This window comes from Dipodomys merriami, unplaced genomic scaffold, assembly GCF_024711535.1.
Source record: "Dipodomys merriami isolate MVZ:Mamm:240054 unplaced genomic scaffold, mDipMer1.0.p SCAF_20, whole genome shotgun sequence".
Taxonomy (NCBI): domain Eukaryota; kingdom Metazoa; phylum Chordata; class Mammalia; order Rodentia; family Heteromyidae; genus Dipodomys; species Dipodomys merriami.
The window spans coordinates 30,627,366-30,645,768 of record NW_027203382.1 but is presented as its reverse complement, the minus strand read 5'-3'; the positions used below and the strand labels follow the sequence as shown (position 1 = coordinate 30,645,768).

Genomic DNA, 18,403 nt, shown 5'->3' with positions numbered 1-18,403 from the left:
TCATCTCAAGTCATACTGTCCTTCTTTCAGGTATCTTATTTAGGCTTGTTGTAAGATCTTAGTACCTTTCTTTCTGTCTAATGTTCTTCCTTTGCCTCTTTATTTACTCCTTCTATTTCATCTTTCCTCTCTTGACTCAGGTATTAAAAAACTTCACTGGTTTCCCTGATTTGTTTATATCCTCCTTGTTTTGTTTAATTGAGACAGTGTAATACATTTTTTTGAGATTTGTATGGTAACTTGATACATGTATACAATGTATAATAACCCAGTCATGGTAATAAATATTTTTCTAAAGTTAATTTTTTTATATATTAGGAACTTCTTATTGTTGAATAATTTAAAAATGTATCATAGATTATTTTAACTAATAGCTATCCTACTGTGCCTTCAACAAACCAGAACTAATTCCTCTCTCAGTGTTTCTGTGCCCCTTAATCAACTTATTTCTATCCCTTCCTCTTCCTGTCCTTTTTCTTTACTTACCAGTATTGCATTTCATTTTTGGAGATTGACTCTTAGTCTCCACACATGAGTGAGAACATGGTTATATCCTTTAATTATAAATTTATCAGGATGATTTACATTTCTTCCATGTAGTTTATTACAGTTAAAGTTTTTTACATTTACTTTGTGATTATTTGATTAATGTAAATTCTGCAAAGTTAGAGATCATGCTTATTCATCCTAACCATTGTATCCTCAGTGTCTTGTAGTCTCTTAGTAAGTTATAGGTGCTTATAAATATTTGGTCAGCCAGTCAGTACTTGGTTTCATGGCTAGATAAATGAATAAATGGTTTAGATAGAAATACAGCATAAATTACAAATGTAAGCTACATCTGTAATTAAATTTTTTTTTCAATAGCCACATTACTAAAAAAGAAAACCCTGGGCTGGGAATGTGGCTTAGTGGTAGAGTGCTTTCCTGGCAAGCATGAAATCCTGGGTTTGATTCTTCAGTACCACATAAACAGAGTAAGCCAGAAGTCAGCACTGTGGCTCAAATGGTAGAGTGCTAGCCTTGAGCAAAAGAAGCTCAGGGACAGTGCCCAGGCCCTGACTTCCAGCCCCAGGACTGGGCAAAAAAAAAAAAAAAAAAGAGAGAACCCTAGTGAGATTAATTTTACTATATTACTTAACTCAGCATATCCAAAATATTACTCTAATAGTTAAGAATTTCATATTCTTCGTTTTATCCCAAGTTTTAAAAATTCCATTTTTATTTTGTACTTCATCACATTACAGTATTACAGTTTGGATGAGCCCAATTTCAATTCTATAGTACAGTAGACATGCAGCTAATAATAATACAGCTCAGATTTAGATGTTAAAAAGTATTGAAAATTAATTGGGCACCAGTGACTCATGCCTGTAATCCTAACTATTCAGGAGGCTGAGATCTGAGGATTGTGGTTTGAAGCAAGCCTGGGTAAAAAAAACCTGAGACCAAAAAAACCACCAAAAAAAGCCAGAAATAGAGTCTGTGTCTCAAGTGGTAGAGCACTAGCCTTGAGCACAAAAGCTCAGGGATAGTGCCCAGGCCCTGAGTTCAATGAAGCCCAGGATACACACCGTATAAAACCCCAGAAGCCAGGTGCCGGTGGCTTACGCCTGTCATCCTAGCTACTCAGGAGGCTGAGATCTGAGGATTGCGGTTCAAAGCCAGCCCAGGCAAGAAAAGCCGTGAAATTCTTATCTCTAATAAACCACCAGAAAACCGGAAGTGGCGCTGTGGCTCAAGTGGCAGAGTCTCTAGCCTTGAGCTGACAAACTGACAGTGCCCAGGCCCACAGTTCAAGCCCCACGACTGACCAAAAAAACAACAAAAAAAAAACAAACACCCAGAGATCAAAGTCTGAGTTTGGCTATAGCATTGTACACTCTTAGAGAATAGAATTGAAAGTAAGGGTTTTTTGTTTGTTTGTTTTTCTCTTTCTTAAGTCAGAGATTCTCAAGAATTAAGATAAATTAATCAAACTACTAAGAGGGTATATTAAGTTTATATGTTAAATAAAGGAACTTGAATAATGAGTACTTCCTTTTTATAAATTTTTTAAGTGGGAAATTTGTAAGTATGAGTTACAAATACAAAGACAATGGTTGAGGGAGATATTTTGCCATTGGAGACTGCCTAATTAGTAGGACAAAATGTGTGTCATTGTTTATTCTGATGTTCTACTTTTCCAGACTGTTAACACATTTTTGTTTGTAACTTTTGTTACCTTAACCTATAATTTGTAGTGTTATCTGGCAAGCTTCTCTTACAGAGGGTTAGTTGCCATACTTAATGAGTTTGTACAGTTGTCCTGTCTGCTATATTGAAATTTCAAGTTAATATAAATTATGTCATGTCCATATTTCAGATACAAAAATGGAAAGAGAAAAGTTCTTTTAGTGGGTGAAATGGAGAAAAAGAAATGAACCATGCCATTTAGGAAAAGTTGACCAGGTAAAAAGTTGTCTAAGACTTTATGAAAAAGACCTATGTGGTTGGAATTAAGTGGAATGGGCAGAATATTAGGAAAAGAAAGCAGAGAGTCAGTGGGGTTAGATTGTGTATAGCCTTGTGAATCATAAGGACTTTGACTTTTATGCTCATTGAAATAAAGATTATTAAAAGCTTGAGCATAGGGGCCCTTTGATCCTTTGTAACGAAGAATTTACAGCTGTTTTTCCACAAGCAGGAAAGTAGAATCAGGCAGCATTAGAATGCTAGAATAATAATCCAAGTGATTGGACCAGTTATAATGGTACAAATTATGGGAAACACTTATATTCTGGATGCATTATTTATATATTATGTATTTATTTTTTTGTGTCATACCTGGGGCTTGAACTCAGGGCCTGAGCTTTTTTGCTTAAGGCTAGCACTTTATTGCTTGAGCCTCAGGTCCATTTCCAGCTTTTTGGTGGTTGATTGGAGAAAAGAATCTCAAACTTTGCACTAGGGCTGGCTTCAAATACAGTCTTACATGACAGCCAGCCACATGAGTAGGAAGGATTACACTTGTGAACCACTGGTACCTGGCTTCTGGATTTATTTATTTTTTTTTTTTTTTAATTTTTGTTGGTCATGGGACCTGAACTCTGGACCTAGGCGCTATTTCTCAGCTCTTCAGCTCAAGGCTAGTGCTCTACCGCTTGAGCCACAACACTACTGGCTTTTTCTGGTTATGTGGTGCTGAGGAATCAAACCCAGGGCCTCATGCATGCAAGGCAAGCACTCTACCACTGAGCCACTTTCCTAGTCCTGGATTTATTATTAAAGTATTGCTGTCAAGAGGTATAGATTTATTAGTTTTTTTGTTTTTTATTTTTGTTGGTTGTAGGACTTGAACTCTGGGCCTGGGAGCTGTCCCTCAACTCAAGGATTGCGCTCTATCACTTGAAGCACAGTGTCACTTCCTGTTTTCTAGTGGTTTATTAGAAATAAGAATTTCACGGACTTTCCTGCCTGGGCTGGCTTTGAACTACAATCCTCAGTTCTCAGCCTCCTGAATAGCTAGGATTACAGGCGTGAGCCACTGGCACCTGGCGATTTGTTAGTTTTTTTTATACGGTGTGAGAGAAATAAGAAGATGCAGATCTAAACAACTGGTAGTTACGATAGAGCAATGTGGAAGCCTGTAGAAGTGTGGGAATACAAATCAAATAATAAATTTTGGATTGTGTTGAAATCCCTCTTCAGCATTCTACAAGATACAGAGGCAGAGCATTGAATGACAAATGTGTTAAGAGGAAAAGGATAACTAGTTATGCATATGAATATGTAGGTATCACATTGTGTGTGTATGTAATATATCTTGTGATCTTGCTTCATTGACTCTTCTTCAGAACTCCGTTTTTAGTATTTAGGCTTTGATTTTAATGTTAGAGGTTTTCCGTAAATGTCTGATGAGATTTGGCTCTCCTTAATAAGAGTTAAGCAGATATTGAGTAGCTGGCTTTTAAAGATGACTGTTGTGAGAGAAGAATAGAATTGACTGTCTTTTTATGTATATTGTCTTTTGAGACTGTCTCTAAATGGTCCAGGCTAAAATAGAACTCATACTGTAGCCTAGACAGGCCTCAAAGTCATGATCCTGCTGCATCAGCCTCTCTCCAGTGCTGGGAAATACAAACATGTACTGCTAGCTACCACCACATGAATTTTAAATAATTTTTGTTTTGTTAATGTTTTGAAATAACGTCAGAGAAGTTGTAAGAATGATGTAAATAACTCCTATCATGAACCATTTCACCACTATTTTTTTTTGGGGGGGGGTCAGTCGTGGGGCTGAACTCTGGGCCTGGGTGCTGTCCCTCAGCTCTTAGCTCAAGGCGAGCACTCTACCTTGAGCCACAGTGCCACTTCCGGCTTTTTTCTGCTTATGTGGTGCTGAGGAATTGAACCCAGGGCCTCATGCATGCAAAGCAAGCACTCACCACTGATGAGCCACCTTCCCAGCCCCTCACCACTAGTTTTACATCACAGCTGTTCTTTCATCTGTCCTGTATACACAAATACCTTATTTTTAGGGGGTCATTTGAAAATAAGTTGCATATTTTATTAGGTAATGTTACTATAACTATCATATTAAAAATCTTTATATAAACACTTTTTTTCTGTTCTACAGTCTATATTCTAATTTTATCAGTTTAAATAATGTTCATTTACAGTGTTCTTTACCCTTCAGTACAAAAATTAATCTAAAACATCTATTGCATTGTTATTATATCTTTGTTTCTTTTATATTGGAACATTCCTTAGCTTTATTATCTAACACTGACATTTAAAAAATTACAAGCTTTAATGTGTTCCTTTTATTATTATAATTAAACACATGAATTGTACAAATTCAAAGGTTTTATTATGACATTTTCATGCACTCATATATCCTGGATTAATCAGGTCTGCTCTTTCTTGTCCTCTGTCCTTCTTCCCTTGTCCCTAATTGTGCCTCTCCTCTCCTCCCATCTCCTCTCTTCCCCTCTCCTTCCTTCCCCTCCAGTTGCTTCTTTTATTAGTAAACTGTTTTATCTTCTAATTATTTGTTTTATCAGCTGTAAGCATAACTACTATCTGCTTGGAAAACCTTTTTCCATCCTTACACCCTAAACCATTGTTATCTTGATTAGTGGAAATGGTTGGGCCTTGTGTTTTAATCCAACCCATCATTTTATGTATTTTGATTGAAGAATTAAACCATTAACATAATGAATACTGAAAGGCTTGTAGATTTCCTATCATTTTCTTGTTTTTCTGATATTTACTTCTTTCCTCACCCTCATTTGCTTACTTGTCTGGAAGGACTGACTCTCCTGAATTATTCTTGTGTTTATCTTTCTCTTTTGGTGTTAAAGAATAACTTCTGTTTGCTTAAGATCACAGGGACCATGTACCATAGGTAGATCGTGATAGGCTAGAAAGTGCCATATAGTAGGAGAGGTCCTGTAAGGGTATACACCAACTGTTCTAGGAATGACTTAATTGAAAAAGAAAGCCAGCAAAAACATATGTGACCAAAGGAATGACTTGACTGAAAATTGGTAATTGGTAGAAGAAAGCCAGGGGATTGTAAGCACCCAAACAGAAAAAATACACACATGGAAGGAGAGATCTCAGCAAGTTCTGGAAAAGATAATTTTTTTTAGAGGATTTGTTAAGTCACTGTTTTGTGAACGAGACTCAGGAGCCATTTGGCAGGAGTGGCAGTGACTTTGAAGGCAAAAGAACATTAGTAGGGTTTTTCTTTCCTTCTCCATACTAATATTTTAATGTTTTAGAAGGAAAGTTGGAAGAATATACTATGTTTGGTACTAAACAAAAACTAAAATTCATACATAAAACTCTCTTTTAATTATTCATATTTTGGTTCCATGCCAAAGCTTTTATAACATCATTTGATTTTCTTGGAATACATTTTCTACAAAATTGAAATGTCTAGTATGGTATTTGTTCATCAAATTGTTAATGTATCAACAATTTGTTCCTTTTTATTGTTGAATAATCTCTCCTGTGTGTTCTACAGTTCAGCCATTCACAAGTTGAAGGACGTTTGGGTTGCTTCCAATTTAAAGCTGTTATGAACATTTGTGTGCATGTTTTGCATAGGCATTATTTTTCTGAATTTCATCTCAGTATACAACGTATAAACTTTTATTGTCAGTCAGTGTATTCAGTATTAGAATAAACTGATATTTATTACTGGAAATAGTCTCTATTCTTTGTAGTTTATAACCTCATGAAATACTTCGATTGAAGTATTTCATGTATCTACAGGTACAAACTGGAGTGCTGTTGCACCATGATGGGAGTCACATTGTTCAAATTGGTCTTACTTCCTCAGTTGTCAGCTAAAATGTCTAAATCTTGGAAACACGTTAGTGCTTATATAATACTGTGCTGTAAAATAAAAGTGTACATTTTGAGACTTTCTATATCAGTGAGAGATCAATTTGATATCAGAACCTACTTTAGATACTAGTAGTAGCATCTAAAGTGACACTGTAGAGGAAATAGAGAAGCAGTGCTTAGAAGAATCTACTTTAGGCTAGAAGAACAAAGGGGCAAAATTAGACTTGTCATCCTATAAGTCTAGAGAGCCCTGCAGTATTGGGCCCAGTACACTAAGAAAACGTGTTATCTGCTAGTCACTGTGGCTCAAACCTGTAGTACTAGCTACTTAGACGATAGAGATGGAACAGGTACACAGCAAAAAGTAGCTCACAAGACTCCATCTCAATACTGGACACAGTGGCATATACCTGTTATTACTAGTGACATGGGGAAACAAGGATTGCAGCCCAAGCTGGCTTAGGCATAGAAGCAAGATCCTGCCTCAAAAATAACCATTGCAGACCTGGCACCAGGGCCTCCTGCTTGTAATCCTAGCTATTCAAGAGGCTAAGATCTGAGGATTGCAGTTCAAAGCCAGCCCAGGCAGGAAAATCTGTTAGACTCCTATCTCCAATTAAGTGCCCCAAAAAGCCAGAAGTTGAGCTGTGGCTCAAGTGGTAGAGTACTAGCCTTGAACACAAATGCTCAGGGACAGTGCCCAGACCCAGAGTTCATACCCTAGGAGACACACACACACACACACACACACACACACACACACACACACTACATGTGCATACATACACACACACACACACACACACACACAGAGTACATGTGCATACATACAAGACCCAATGCAAAAATGAACTGGAGGTGTAGCCCAAGTGCAATATCCTGAGTTCAATCCCCAGTAATAACAAAAGAGAGGAAAGAGAAGAAAGGAAGGGAAGGAAGAAAGGAGAAAGAAAATTAGATTGGATGCTTCCTACTAGTCCTCTACCAGCTTTTCATGAGATTCCTGGAATCCCCTCATGCTTAAGCTCTGAGTTGAAATTGAGTACTTCTTAAACTCAAAGACTCCTTAAGGAACTGAGGCTCAGATGTTCATCTGCTATCTCAGAAGCTTAGAGGAAATGTCTTGTGTTCCTGGATTATTGGCATCTATCAGGGGGAGTATACCTGGTGTAACTGTTATTAATATATCACACTTATGGAAGGGAGAATATTGTAAAAACTATATCTCACATAGCTGGTACTTCTGAGGTTCCTAAAAGAAGCTGGGGAATATAACTGTCACTGCCAGAGCCAAGGAATCTTAGCTGGGTACATACTGTACCCAGTGTACAGAGAAGCACAAGATTTTATTTGTATTTTTTTCTCTTCTTCATGACCTCTGGTCTCACTCTAGTGCCCTAGATTAATAGAATTTAAAGAAGGACACTTAAAAGAACAAGATGCTTGCAGCATCTTGGTCCTAATAGTGTAAAACATTAAGAAGAATAGGGTTTTAAAAAAAGATTGTGTCATTTACACACATGATTACAATATATTCCAACCAATCTCACTTTCTATGTCACTCTTCCTTCTTATCCACTTCTCAAAACAATAAGAAGAATGGATTTGAGAAAGATAATAGGTTAGAAATGGGGTGCACATCTTCAAAATCTGTTTTTGTGGTATTCTCAACTTTGGGGAGAAAACACACACACACACACATATATATATAGGTACATATGTACTATATGTAACTTATAAAGGCCAGAAATTTCTTTCCTATCCCACCACCCCTGTATTAGTTACTAAATGGGGGTATGAATTAGACATTTCAATTGTTGCTTGGAATCACATTATTAAGCCTGGGACATGTTAAGAGACAGAACTCTCTTACTAATTTCCCTCACTCCCACTCCCTTGTTTTCACTTCCCTCACTCCCTTGTTTTTCTCTCCAGCATTACTTTGACTCTGGAAAAGGACTATCAAAAAAGGAGAAGAAAAAGGAAGTTATTCTTTTTTTTGGGGGGGGGGTCTGGTCGTGGGGCCTGAACGCTGGGCCTGGACACTGTCCCTCAGCTCTTCAGCTCAAGGCTAGTACTCTACCACTTGAGCCACAGCGCCACTTCCGGCTTTTTACTTTTTGCTTATGTGGTGCTGAGGAATCGAACCCAGGGCCTCATGCATGCAAGGCAAGCGCTCTACTACTGAGCCACCTTCCGAGCCCCAACAGGAAGTTATTCTTTGACCCATGCTGGCACAGCAGCATCTAGTTTCTAGTTGCAGCAGTGACAATCATTACTTAAAAGATCCAGAAGCTAGGGCACGCCTTATTCATACATATGGTACCTGTGGTGCAATCTCAGCACAAGTTTTATTTCTCTGTGCATATTTCTTACCAACGTAAGCTTGGTAAGTTGTAAGTTTGTAATTTAGCACACAGATTTCATGTTACTTGAATCTAGTTGAGTTTCTTTAACTTTTTATTGGGAATAGAAATTTTAGTATTTCTAGAAAAGAGGTGCTAAACATACACAGTTATAAATGATTGAGCTTCCTGAGTGTTTGCCAAGCTATTTGAAAATTTGTTAGAATTACAGTCAAATCTCTAAGAAAAGGCAGCCAGACATCTTTCTGATTACCAGAACATGAAAAAGTTGCCAAGGTTACTGGCTTAGGTAATTTACCAAAGCTGCTGGAAAATGAGGCCAGAAGCCCTAAAACATTGAAAATAAACCTCAAATTCTGAGTTAAAGTTTGTCCAAGTTTTTTCTAGACTTGAGGGCAGCTATGTGCACAGACCCTATTGAAAACACTCTGAATTGAGTTCCAGCCGTTCTTAAAACATGTGACAAGTTTGACAATGTGAATCCAAGCAAATTAAGTGCCAGCTAAAACAAATACTTTCCAGAACAGAATTCAGAGTTCACAGCCTACCAATATCCAAGATCAGTCCCAAGTATCTCAATGTAAGAATAAGCCCAAATAACTCAGCATAACTCAGTCCCAAATAACTAAATAAGAATAAGCCAGGAAATTGCTCTTTTCTCAGGAAAAAACCTGAACCAGTGTCAAATTCAGGGTGAACCACATATAAGAATTACCAAGAATTTTAAAGTTAATAGTACTATACACATATGTATGCTTGTAATGAATGAAAAATGGACAATTTTGGCAAATAGTTCAATGGCTATCTCCATTTGATTTTTCTCCTAGTAGAAACATTCATTGAAATGCCTCTTGTCATACGGTTCTAATCTAGATTTTTGAGCTTTCTTTGTGACTTTGCTGCTGGTAATTCTCCTTACTGTCTTCCACAGCATCCCCTTGTTTCTCTCCTATATTGCATTCTTCTTTACCTAGATCTTACTTCTTATTCCTCTTAGTTACTCTACCATTTTGATGAAGCATATCTTAAGATGTGAAGGTCAAGTTCATCAGTATGATGTGAAACCCTCAAGTATCATTATTGCATGCCCCCCTTTTTTTTTCTTAGACTGTTTAGGTTTTTTTTTTTTTTTTTCTTGTTTTGGGTCCAGTCGTGGGGTCTGAACTCTGGGCCTGAGCGCTGTCCCTCAGCTCTTCAGCTCAAGGCTAGCGCTCTACCACTTGAGCCAGAGCGCCACTTCTGGCTTTTTTCTTTTTGCTTATGTGGTGCTGAGGAATCGAACCCAGGGCCTCATGCATGCAAGGCAAGCGCTCTACCACTGAGCCAACTTCCCAGCCCAGAGTTTAGTTTTACACAGAAAAATCTTAAAGACAGAAGGGTATATATAGGAGGAACAAGTATTGGTCTTAATTAGGAAGGTAAGAAAGAAACGGAAGTCTTTAACATGAAGATTTTATCCACTCTTCTGTCCCATTTGAGCACTGCTATGTAGTAATATCTGATTTAATCTTTAGTGGGGTAGAAAATGGAGCTTCTAATGTTATTAGAGGTGGCTCATTCATTTTAGGATAGGATAGGATTTTAGGATAGGAGCCTAGTTGAATCTTTCGGTGGTTCACTCAGATCACTTGTGTTTTTGTTGTCTTTGCCTTTAAAACTACTTGATAGTTTCACTCCTTGCAGATTGGCTTGATCTTATAATTTATTAGTTGTTCAGTTTCGGGTCTCTGTGCCACTAAGGCAATCCCTATATTCCATGACTTTTCTCTATATTTTTATTTATGTATTTATTCCTCTTGTTCCTATAGGTTATTTTGAAAGTAGTTTTAAATTTTATCCTTTAGAATGTTTTTTCTCTTAACAATAAATGCTGGCATGATAAAGTGTGAGATTCACTTTTTTGTAGATGACCTTCTATAGCTTTCATTCTCAGTGGTGGTTCTTAGGGGAATGAAAGCTTAGATATTACAATGGCTGTGACTTAAAAAAGAAAATTTTACCAGACAAGCTGGGAATAGTGACATACACCTGTAATCCACATTGTTCAGGGGGTTGAGGTCTGAAGGTGGAGATAGAAGACCAGCACTGGCAAAGTTAATGATAAACTATCTCAAGAACAAAAAGCCTGGGGCATGGCTTAAGTGGTAGCTGCTTTACTAGGGTTCTGAGACCTTGGATTCAATCCCCAGAATGTGTAGGAAAGGGAGTGGTGTTCAAGGAATCTATCACATAACATCTTATTTAGCTAGAGTAACTTGAAAAATACGCTAGCATTTCCTTTTTCTTGTAATTTGTTACCTTTACAGAATGTAGTTGTATTGCTTTTTCTAGGTATTATTATTATTATTATTATTGGGCATACTATCTTCCTCATTTTTTCCTGTTTTGTTTTGGTGCCCATCCTAGTGCTTGAATTCAGAGTCTGTGTGCCATTCCTGAACTTTTTTGCACAAGGGTAGCACTTCACCACTTGAGCCACAGCTCCGTTTCTGGCTTTTTTGGGGGCTAATTGGAGATAAGAGTCTCATGGACTTGGCTGGCTTCAGACTGTGATCCCCATCTCTCAACCTCCTGAGTAGCTAGTATTATCGGTGCAGGCCTATATTCTTACTTTTGAAAACACTAAAGTGTTTGCTTTTCATCCTTTGCCTACTCATTACAACTGCATTGCTTAACAGGACATGTTCTAAGAAATGTGTCACTACCTGATCTTTCTCCTTGTGTGAACATTTCAGAGAACACAAAACCTAGCTGGTATTGGTTAGCCACTCATTTTAACCTTGGATGTAGTCAAGAGACTCACTGAACAAGGTATATAAGGCAGTGGCTGCTTTAATATGGCAGGCTGTTTCACAGTAAACGTTTTTTAATGAACATAGATACATAAACCATAGTGAATATCATTACCAAGTATTATGCACTTTACACAATTACATTTAGTATAGTTTCATACAACTAGCAGTACCATCTGTTTAATATCCACATAGCCACAAACTTATGAGTAATGCATCTCATGAGGCAGGCTTCAGCATTACTGAACAATAGAGACTTGTCAGCTCTCACTAACATCTAATGAAACCACTGTAGTGTAGCCATCTGTTGTTGACCAAAAACATGTATACATGGTATATAAATGTATGCTTTTTCATTTTGTATTTTTCTCAAATTTGTTTACCCTGCCCATAATTTTTAGCCTCTTTACTGATACAGCTGTTTGTTATGTAGCCAGGCTGGCCTTGAAGTCTTCTTAATCCTTGTGTCTCAACATGCAGAGTGCTGGGTTTACAGAGTACAAGATCTGTACTCTATAATAACATCTTCTTATATGTTCTGTATTCATACTTTCTGATGTGGGGTGTGTATTGTCTTGTTTTTCCCTTTTGCTTTTTGGTATATTTCTATTCTTAACTGATGCCCAGCATAGTAATTCAAAACATATTTAACTTATTTGTATCTTTTTGCAAGTCAGAACTGTGATTTATTTTTATCTTAAAAGAGAAATTGTTTCATAGACCAAAGAACATTGTGGAACTAATATTGTTTTCGCTTAAAAAAAGTTGGTAAGAAGATGAATGTTGTTAAAGACGGGAAAGAATAAACCCCTTCAGGTGTAGTACATGGATTCTGTTCAGCTAACAAATTTATTATTCTGGCCAGAAAGGAGTCTCTTCTCTCCAAAGACAGATCACAGGAAAGAAAATTGACTGTACCCTCTACGGTAGAAGTGGTAAATGTGATGTATCCTGTCAGAAATTAATTCATGTTGAGAGAAAAATGGACTTGAAAAACATTGAGTTTATATAATTTTACAAAGAGCTTTGATTCAAAAGTACTGATTCAAAGTTAAGTCTTGCATTCAGTGCTTATATATTCAGTGCTTATGCAGAAGGCTTCCCTGGCTTCCTACATAGTTCTTGTAATGATAATTTTGTGTTTTTCATTGAAAGCTTTCCTAACTGAAAGAGGAGGATCCCACACATCCATCACGGGACCACACAGAGGCAGGCAGGCACAGGAGAAAGATTATTATAAGGTTTATTAGAGGAGCCATATTTCCCCCAAGAGGGAGCACATGGCCTCTGTCCCCATCCAGGTAGCAGGAGGGTCTGAGGGATAGGAAGGGAGGTAGATGGGAGTTCTTGTGGGTCTGGGCAGAGAGCAGGGAGGGGCCAGCTGTATGGTGGGAACTCCAGGAACGGGAGGGGGCCCAGGTGTGGGTGGAGCTGAGGACCAAAGGTGAGCATAATACTAACACTGACTGTTACTGTAAATATATGTAATAACATAAAAATTAATTGTAGAAATTGGGAAAGTGTTAATACTTTTATTAAAAACTTCATTAAATTTAATGGAATACAACTTCACAATGGAAATTTATGATTAGATAATGGAGTAAGGAAGTAAGGAAAAAGACATCTTTGCAGAACTTTATTTTGGCCTCAACTTCCCTTTTGGTGGTGTTTCTGCTACTTGAGCTAACTTAAATAATTTGATGAAAAATAGCATCTCTGTGCTTTTGAAATAGATGCTCATTGTTTATATGCCAGCTCATTTGTAGGAGTAGTGAACGAAAGTTGGATTTGGTAACTTGACATGTGTTCTGTCATCAGAGACATTTTTAGAAAAGTTATTTAAGTAGATAAACTTAAAAATAACAAGAGCCTTCCAGAAGCATAAGTATGCTTATATTTTTGTTGGAGGGTACAAGATTTATAAAAGTATAATTACCTTTCCTTTAATTTTCTACCCCACAGCCTCATGATTTTGATGAATGTCGATTTGATATTAGTGTGAATGATAGTGTTTGGTATCTTCGTGCTCAGGATCCAGATCACAGACAGCAGTGGATAGATGCCATTGAACAGCACAAGGTAAGATTTCTAATATTTAACTCTTCATAGTCCTAGTACTATCTCCTCTAAAGCAGTCTTGACACTTACATAAAGTATGTTACTTAAAAATTGAATGTTATTTGAATGATAAAGATTAAAACAATTTTTAAAATATTTTTCTAATACTTGAGTTTTTTAAGGTTATTAGGGTAATTAATATTTTTCCCTCCCTCCCTCTCTCTACCTTTCTCTCTCTCTCTCTCTCTCTCTCTCTCTCTCTCTCTCTCCCCCCCCTCTCTCCCCCTCCCCTTTCCCTCCTCCCCCCTCCCTTTTCCTCTCCCTCTCTTTCTTGCTTTCTTTCTTGCTTGCTTGCTTGCTTTGCTTTCTTCACTTTCTTTTTTTGTGCCAGGCCTGGGCATTGTCCCTGAGCACAGAGAGGCAAGCACTTGAGACACAGTGCCACTTCTGGCTCTTTTCTGTATATGTGGTACTGAGGAATTGAACTCAGGGCTTCATGCATGCTAAGCCACATTCCAGGCCCCAATTTTTTTTTTTTAATTTTTAATTAAAACACAAATTTGCTGGACACCAGGAGCTCATGCCTTTAAATTCTAGCTAACCAGGAGGCTATAAGCTTAGAAGATTGAGAAACTATTTCCAAGCAACCACCTAAAAGTCCAGCTAGAGACATGGTTCAAATAATAGAGTACCATCTGTGAGCAAGCAAGAAGAGCAAAAATCTCAAGGCTCTAAGTTGAAGCCATGGTACCTACATGTATAGACATGCACACAAATAAATATATATAGACATAATTGTACACATATACATACCTTTGAAGTTATATACCCTTTTTCATAAAATATATCTTGATTTGTTTTATTTTGGATTGATTTATAATAGCTTTTTTAAATGATCTTGGTGAAAGGACTTTTGAAATAACACTGGATTGTAAAACTGATATTTAAAAGCTTCAATATTTTTGTAGTCATCTATTATGATTTTGGAAAATTCTTGGTGTATTAGGAAATCGTTTAATCACTTTGTAAATATGAAGCTATCTAATGATTACACATACTAAAAGTGTGATATTAATATATAAACTTAAAATTTAAAGCTAATCTTTTGACTTCTGCTGTTAGTAGTAAGTAAGCTAAAGAACCATGATACTAATAAATTACCTTATTAGCTATTAAATGATATGATAAAAGATAAAGTTCAGAAATCACCCCTGTTCTTGTGTGTTACCTGTGAGAACTTTGTGCCTGTTCACGTACTTGTCTGTACTTGTTCATGTGGGTTTCAGAGACTTGTAGTTGAAGTACCTGTTTTAGTTGTTTTTAACAGCCACAAAGTACAAGTGTACCACAGAACAAGAAAAACTAGTTTGGTCTGACATGCCATAGAACATTCTTCTTGGTATTGATCATTTGTTAGCTTTTCTTCCTGGTTTATGATAATGAGTTTTCCTTAGCCTAAAGAAAATTGAAGGATGAATTTCTTTTTCTCTGTATATTTGCTTTAGAATTACGTTGATTTAAGATATTTTTTTAAAGTCTCAGTTATCTTGGTATTATTACTTCAGGGGAATATAAAGATGGAAAATTAAAAGTCATTTATATAAATAATTTTATTCACTTTTTTGCTGGTCCTGGGGCTTGAATTCTGGGCCTGGGCACTGTCTTTGAGCTTATTTTGCTCAAGCTAGCAGTCTCCCACTTGAACCACAGCACCACTTCTAGCCTTTTCTGAGTAGTTCATTGGAGATAAAAGTCTCGTCGACTTTCCTGCTGTGGCTGGCTTTGAACCATGATCCTCAGATCTCAGCTGCCCTTGTGTGGCTAAGATTACAGGTGTGAGCTACCAAGCCCAGCCTATTTTTATATTATTTAAAAGATAGGTGAGTCAGTATTCAATGCTTTGGAGCATCAACAACATGGATTCACATTAACTTCTCTGAACTTGAGAATGGTAGCTAACTTCTTAAGTATGTATTCTCAGTTGCCACAGTGGTGGTACTCAAATTGTACTAAGGAATAAATGGGATAATATTTTCGATGTTACTTACCAAAGTAACAGATAGGTGGGACAGGCAACAACTTTGAAGTTACAGCTACAGTCAACAAAGTGCTCCATGTCATTTCAGTGGAAGTAGCATGGCATACATGTAGGAAGGTATACTAGTTTAAGTTTACTGTATTTAATCAGAGATAGCCCTGTCACTAATAATTAAAGAGGTTATTAAGTAGACTTGATTTCTATATTTTCAGCTTTGATGAACTTTAAATGTTTAATCAGGTAACATAGATTTAGGATTATTTTTTTTTGTTTCAATTAAACAAATTTCATTTTAGTTTACTGTCACCAATAAAGGATAGCCAGAATTTCTGTAGTGTTCTCATTTTTATTTTCTTTTTTGAGTTGAAATGGATATATTCTGCATATATTTCATAATGTTGATTTCTTTTTATCACTGAATAATGAATAGATAAAATCTTTGTCTCAAATCAATGGTTCTTAAGCTGAGATAACAGATTTTTGGTAATTTTAAGTTCTTAGAAAAATGCCAAGTGCTTAGCATTTTCAAAGAAAAATGACTCAGTTGCAGGCTTGTATAATGTTAATACATTTTCTTATTTCTAAGGATAGTTTATTTGAAGACAATTTTTAATTACTATTGCCAGTAGTTATCTAATGTACAAGAGTAAAATCTGTGTTAATGCCAAATAAACAGCATATCAATGAATATTTCAGTTAAATATGAATTCTAAAAATACATAGTTTTTAGTTATTTAACATAGAAAGGAGAAACTGCAAATGTTGTTAACAGACATAATCATCAAAATGTTTTTGATGACTTTATTTTCTCATAGACCAAGAATTGGAGTTAATGAAGTGTTTTCTTATTCATTAAGAAATATTGACTGTTAAATTTAGTAATTTTACTATATAAACACACATAGGTGTCTTGACCTTCAAACCTAACATGAAATTGTGAAGACAGTGCTGATTATGGTAGGATCTTCTTTTTTCTTTGCTTCTGTTTCTTACTCCCCTCCCCCATTTTGTTTTCACTTTCTACCACTGAGCTACATCCTCAATCCCATGGACATATGTTTGGAAACTCACCAAGTAATAGTTGCTTGTTGTAAGTGCTTTATATGTTTCATTTCCTTTCAAGCATGCTGAGAAGTAAGGAATATATTATTTTGTAGAAGAGGAAACAGATTAAACAGATTTATATTAAAATTAAGGATTTTAGCTAGGTACTATTGGCTCATGTCTATAATGCTAGCTACTCAGGAGGCTGAGATCTGAGGATTATGGTTCAAAACCACTCTGAGCAGGAAAGTTTGAGTCTTATCTCCAATTAACTACTAAAAAGTCAGAAATGGTGCTGGGGTGGGGTTCAGAGTGGTGGAACAACTAGTGTTGAGCACAAAAGCTCAAAAATGTCACCTAGGTCCTGACTTCAAGCCCCCAGGACTGGCACCAAAAAATAGAATAAATAATAGTAATTATTAAGGACTTTGCCTGAGAGTATATTATCTTTTAGTCCATGATGTCTTAGGGTTTGATTTATCCTCTCCCTAACAGTTAAGCCTTAGTAAACTTCAATTGTTTGACAACAAATTTCTTAAAAATTAGCGTATTATCTGAGTTTTTCTACCATATGTATGCAATATGAACTCACTTCCTACTCTTGGATTGCTATAGTGGGCAATATACATTATATTGATTAGTGTTTTAGCACTAGATTCTGTAGTCTGTCTTGCAAATAATAAAATTCAATCCTGACTTCTAGCACTGCTTGAGTACTAAATTGGTGACCTTGGTAAATGTTCTACAGGAAGAGAGATAGAATATGCAATATATATTGCCATCCCATCATCCCCAAACAAAAACAAACAGGTACAAAAAATAATCCACAGGCCTGATAAACCAAGAATTGTACTTCACATCTGATCTGGGCTCCTATAATTCCAGCTCATTTAGTTCATTTCTCAGTTATTTCTTCAGTGCACTAACTGCTCTTAGAATGATTAGATGGTGTTCTTGGGACAGTAGATAGATCCTTGGTCATTGCACTTTCTGTGGAGGTGGAAGAATGGGGCTTGTATAGAGTTTACCTGGTAGGTTTTAGTAATTTTTAATATCTGAAAGTATTTGTTGAAGGCTCTTATATTCATTATGGTAAGTATCCTCTAATATTGATATTGATAGATTTTACGTATATATTTACTCTCTCTTTTTCTCCCCTCTTCCTCTTCCATGCAAAACAAATAGTTCTATGTTACAGAGCTTTATAATTACTGATAATGAACATTTTGAGGATTAATATATGCCACATGTACTTTTTTACATAATGTATTGTTTCATTCATACATTCATATAAAATTAGCATGATTATCTTATTTTTACAGACTAGATAGTTGAGGCACAGTGTGATTAAGTTAAATATCCATGGTTAAACTATTAGTAAAGGGGGCTAGCATTTAGACTTAGATCTATCTAACTGGAGAACCTGGGCTGTGGCTGGGAAATACTTCTGCCATCCTACAAATTATTTTAATCTTGAGACTTGAGACAACACAAGTTATTTTTGAGGTTTTTTAAAAATCTTCATCTCCCATTTTGTCTTTGGTGTTTGTGAAAATTCTTTGTAAACTAAAAGGCACACACATACGCATACATAAACATACACAGTTAAGATGGTTTTTTAAATTTGGATTAAATGAGCATTATTTTGGTAAAGAAAAGAAATGGCCATGTATTATTAAAGGGCTTCATAGAGCATTTCTACATAACAAGTTTATCAGAGAAGTGTGGAAAAACTAGTTATTGATGCTAGTATTTCCTAATATTTC

General features: G+C 36.3%; 1 protein-coding gene across 2 annotated transcripts in view; it reads left to right on the top strand.

Moving 5' to 3' along the window:
- LOC138833019 (ceramide transfer protein) overlaps positions 1-18,403 on the top strand; it is a 92,309-nt gene that overhangs the window by 17,790 nt on the left and 56,116 nt on the right. For both annotated transcript variants that reach the window (XM_070031377.1, XM_070031376.1), the window contains exon 3: positions 13,460-13,576. In XM_070031377.1, coding sequence (XP_069887478.1) covers positions 13,460-13,576 — 117 coding nt within the window. The remainder of the gene's footprint in view (positions 1-13,459; positions 13,577-18,403) is intronic.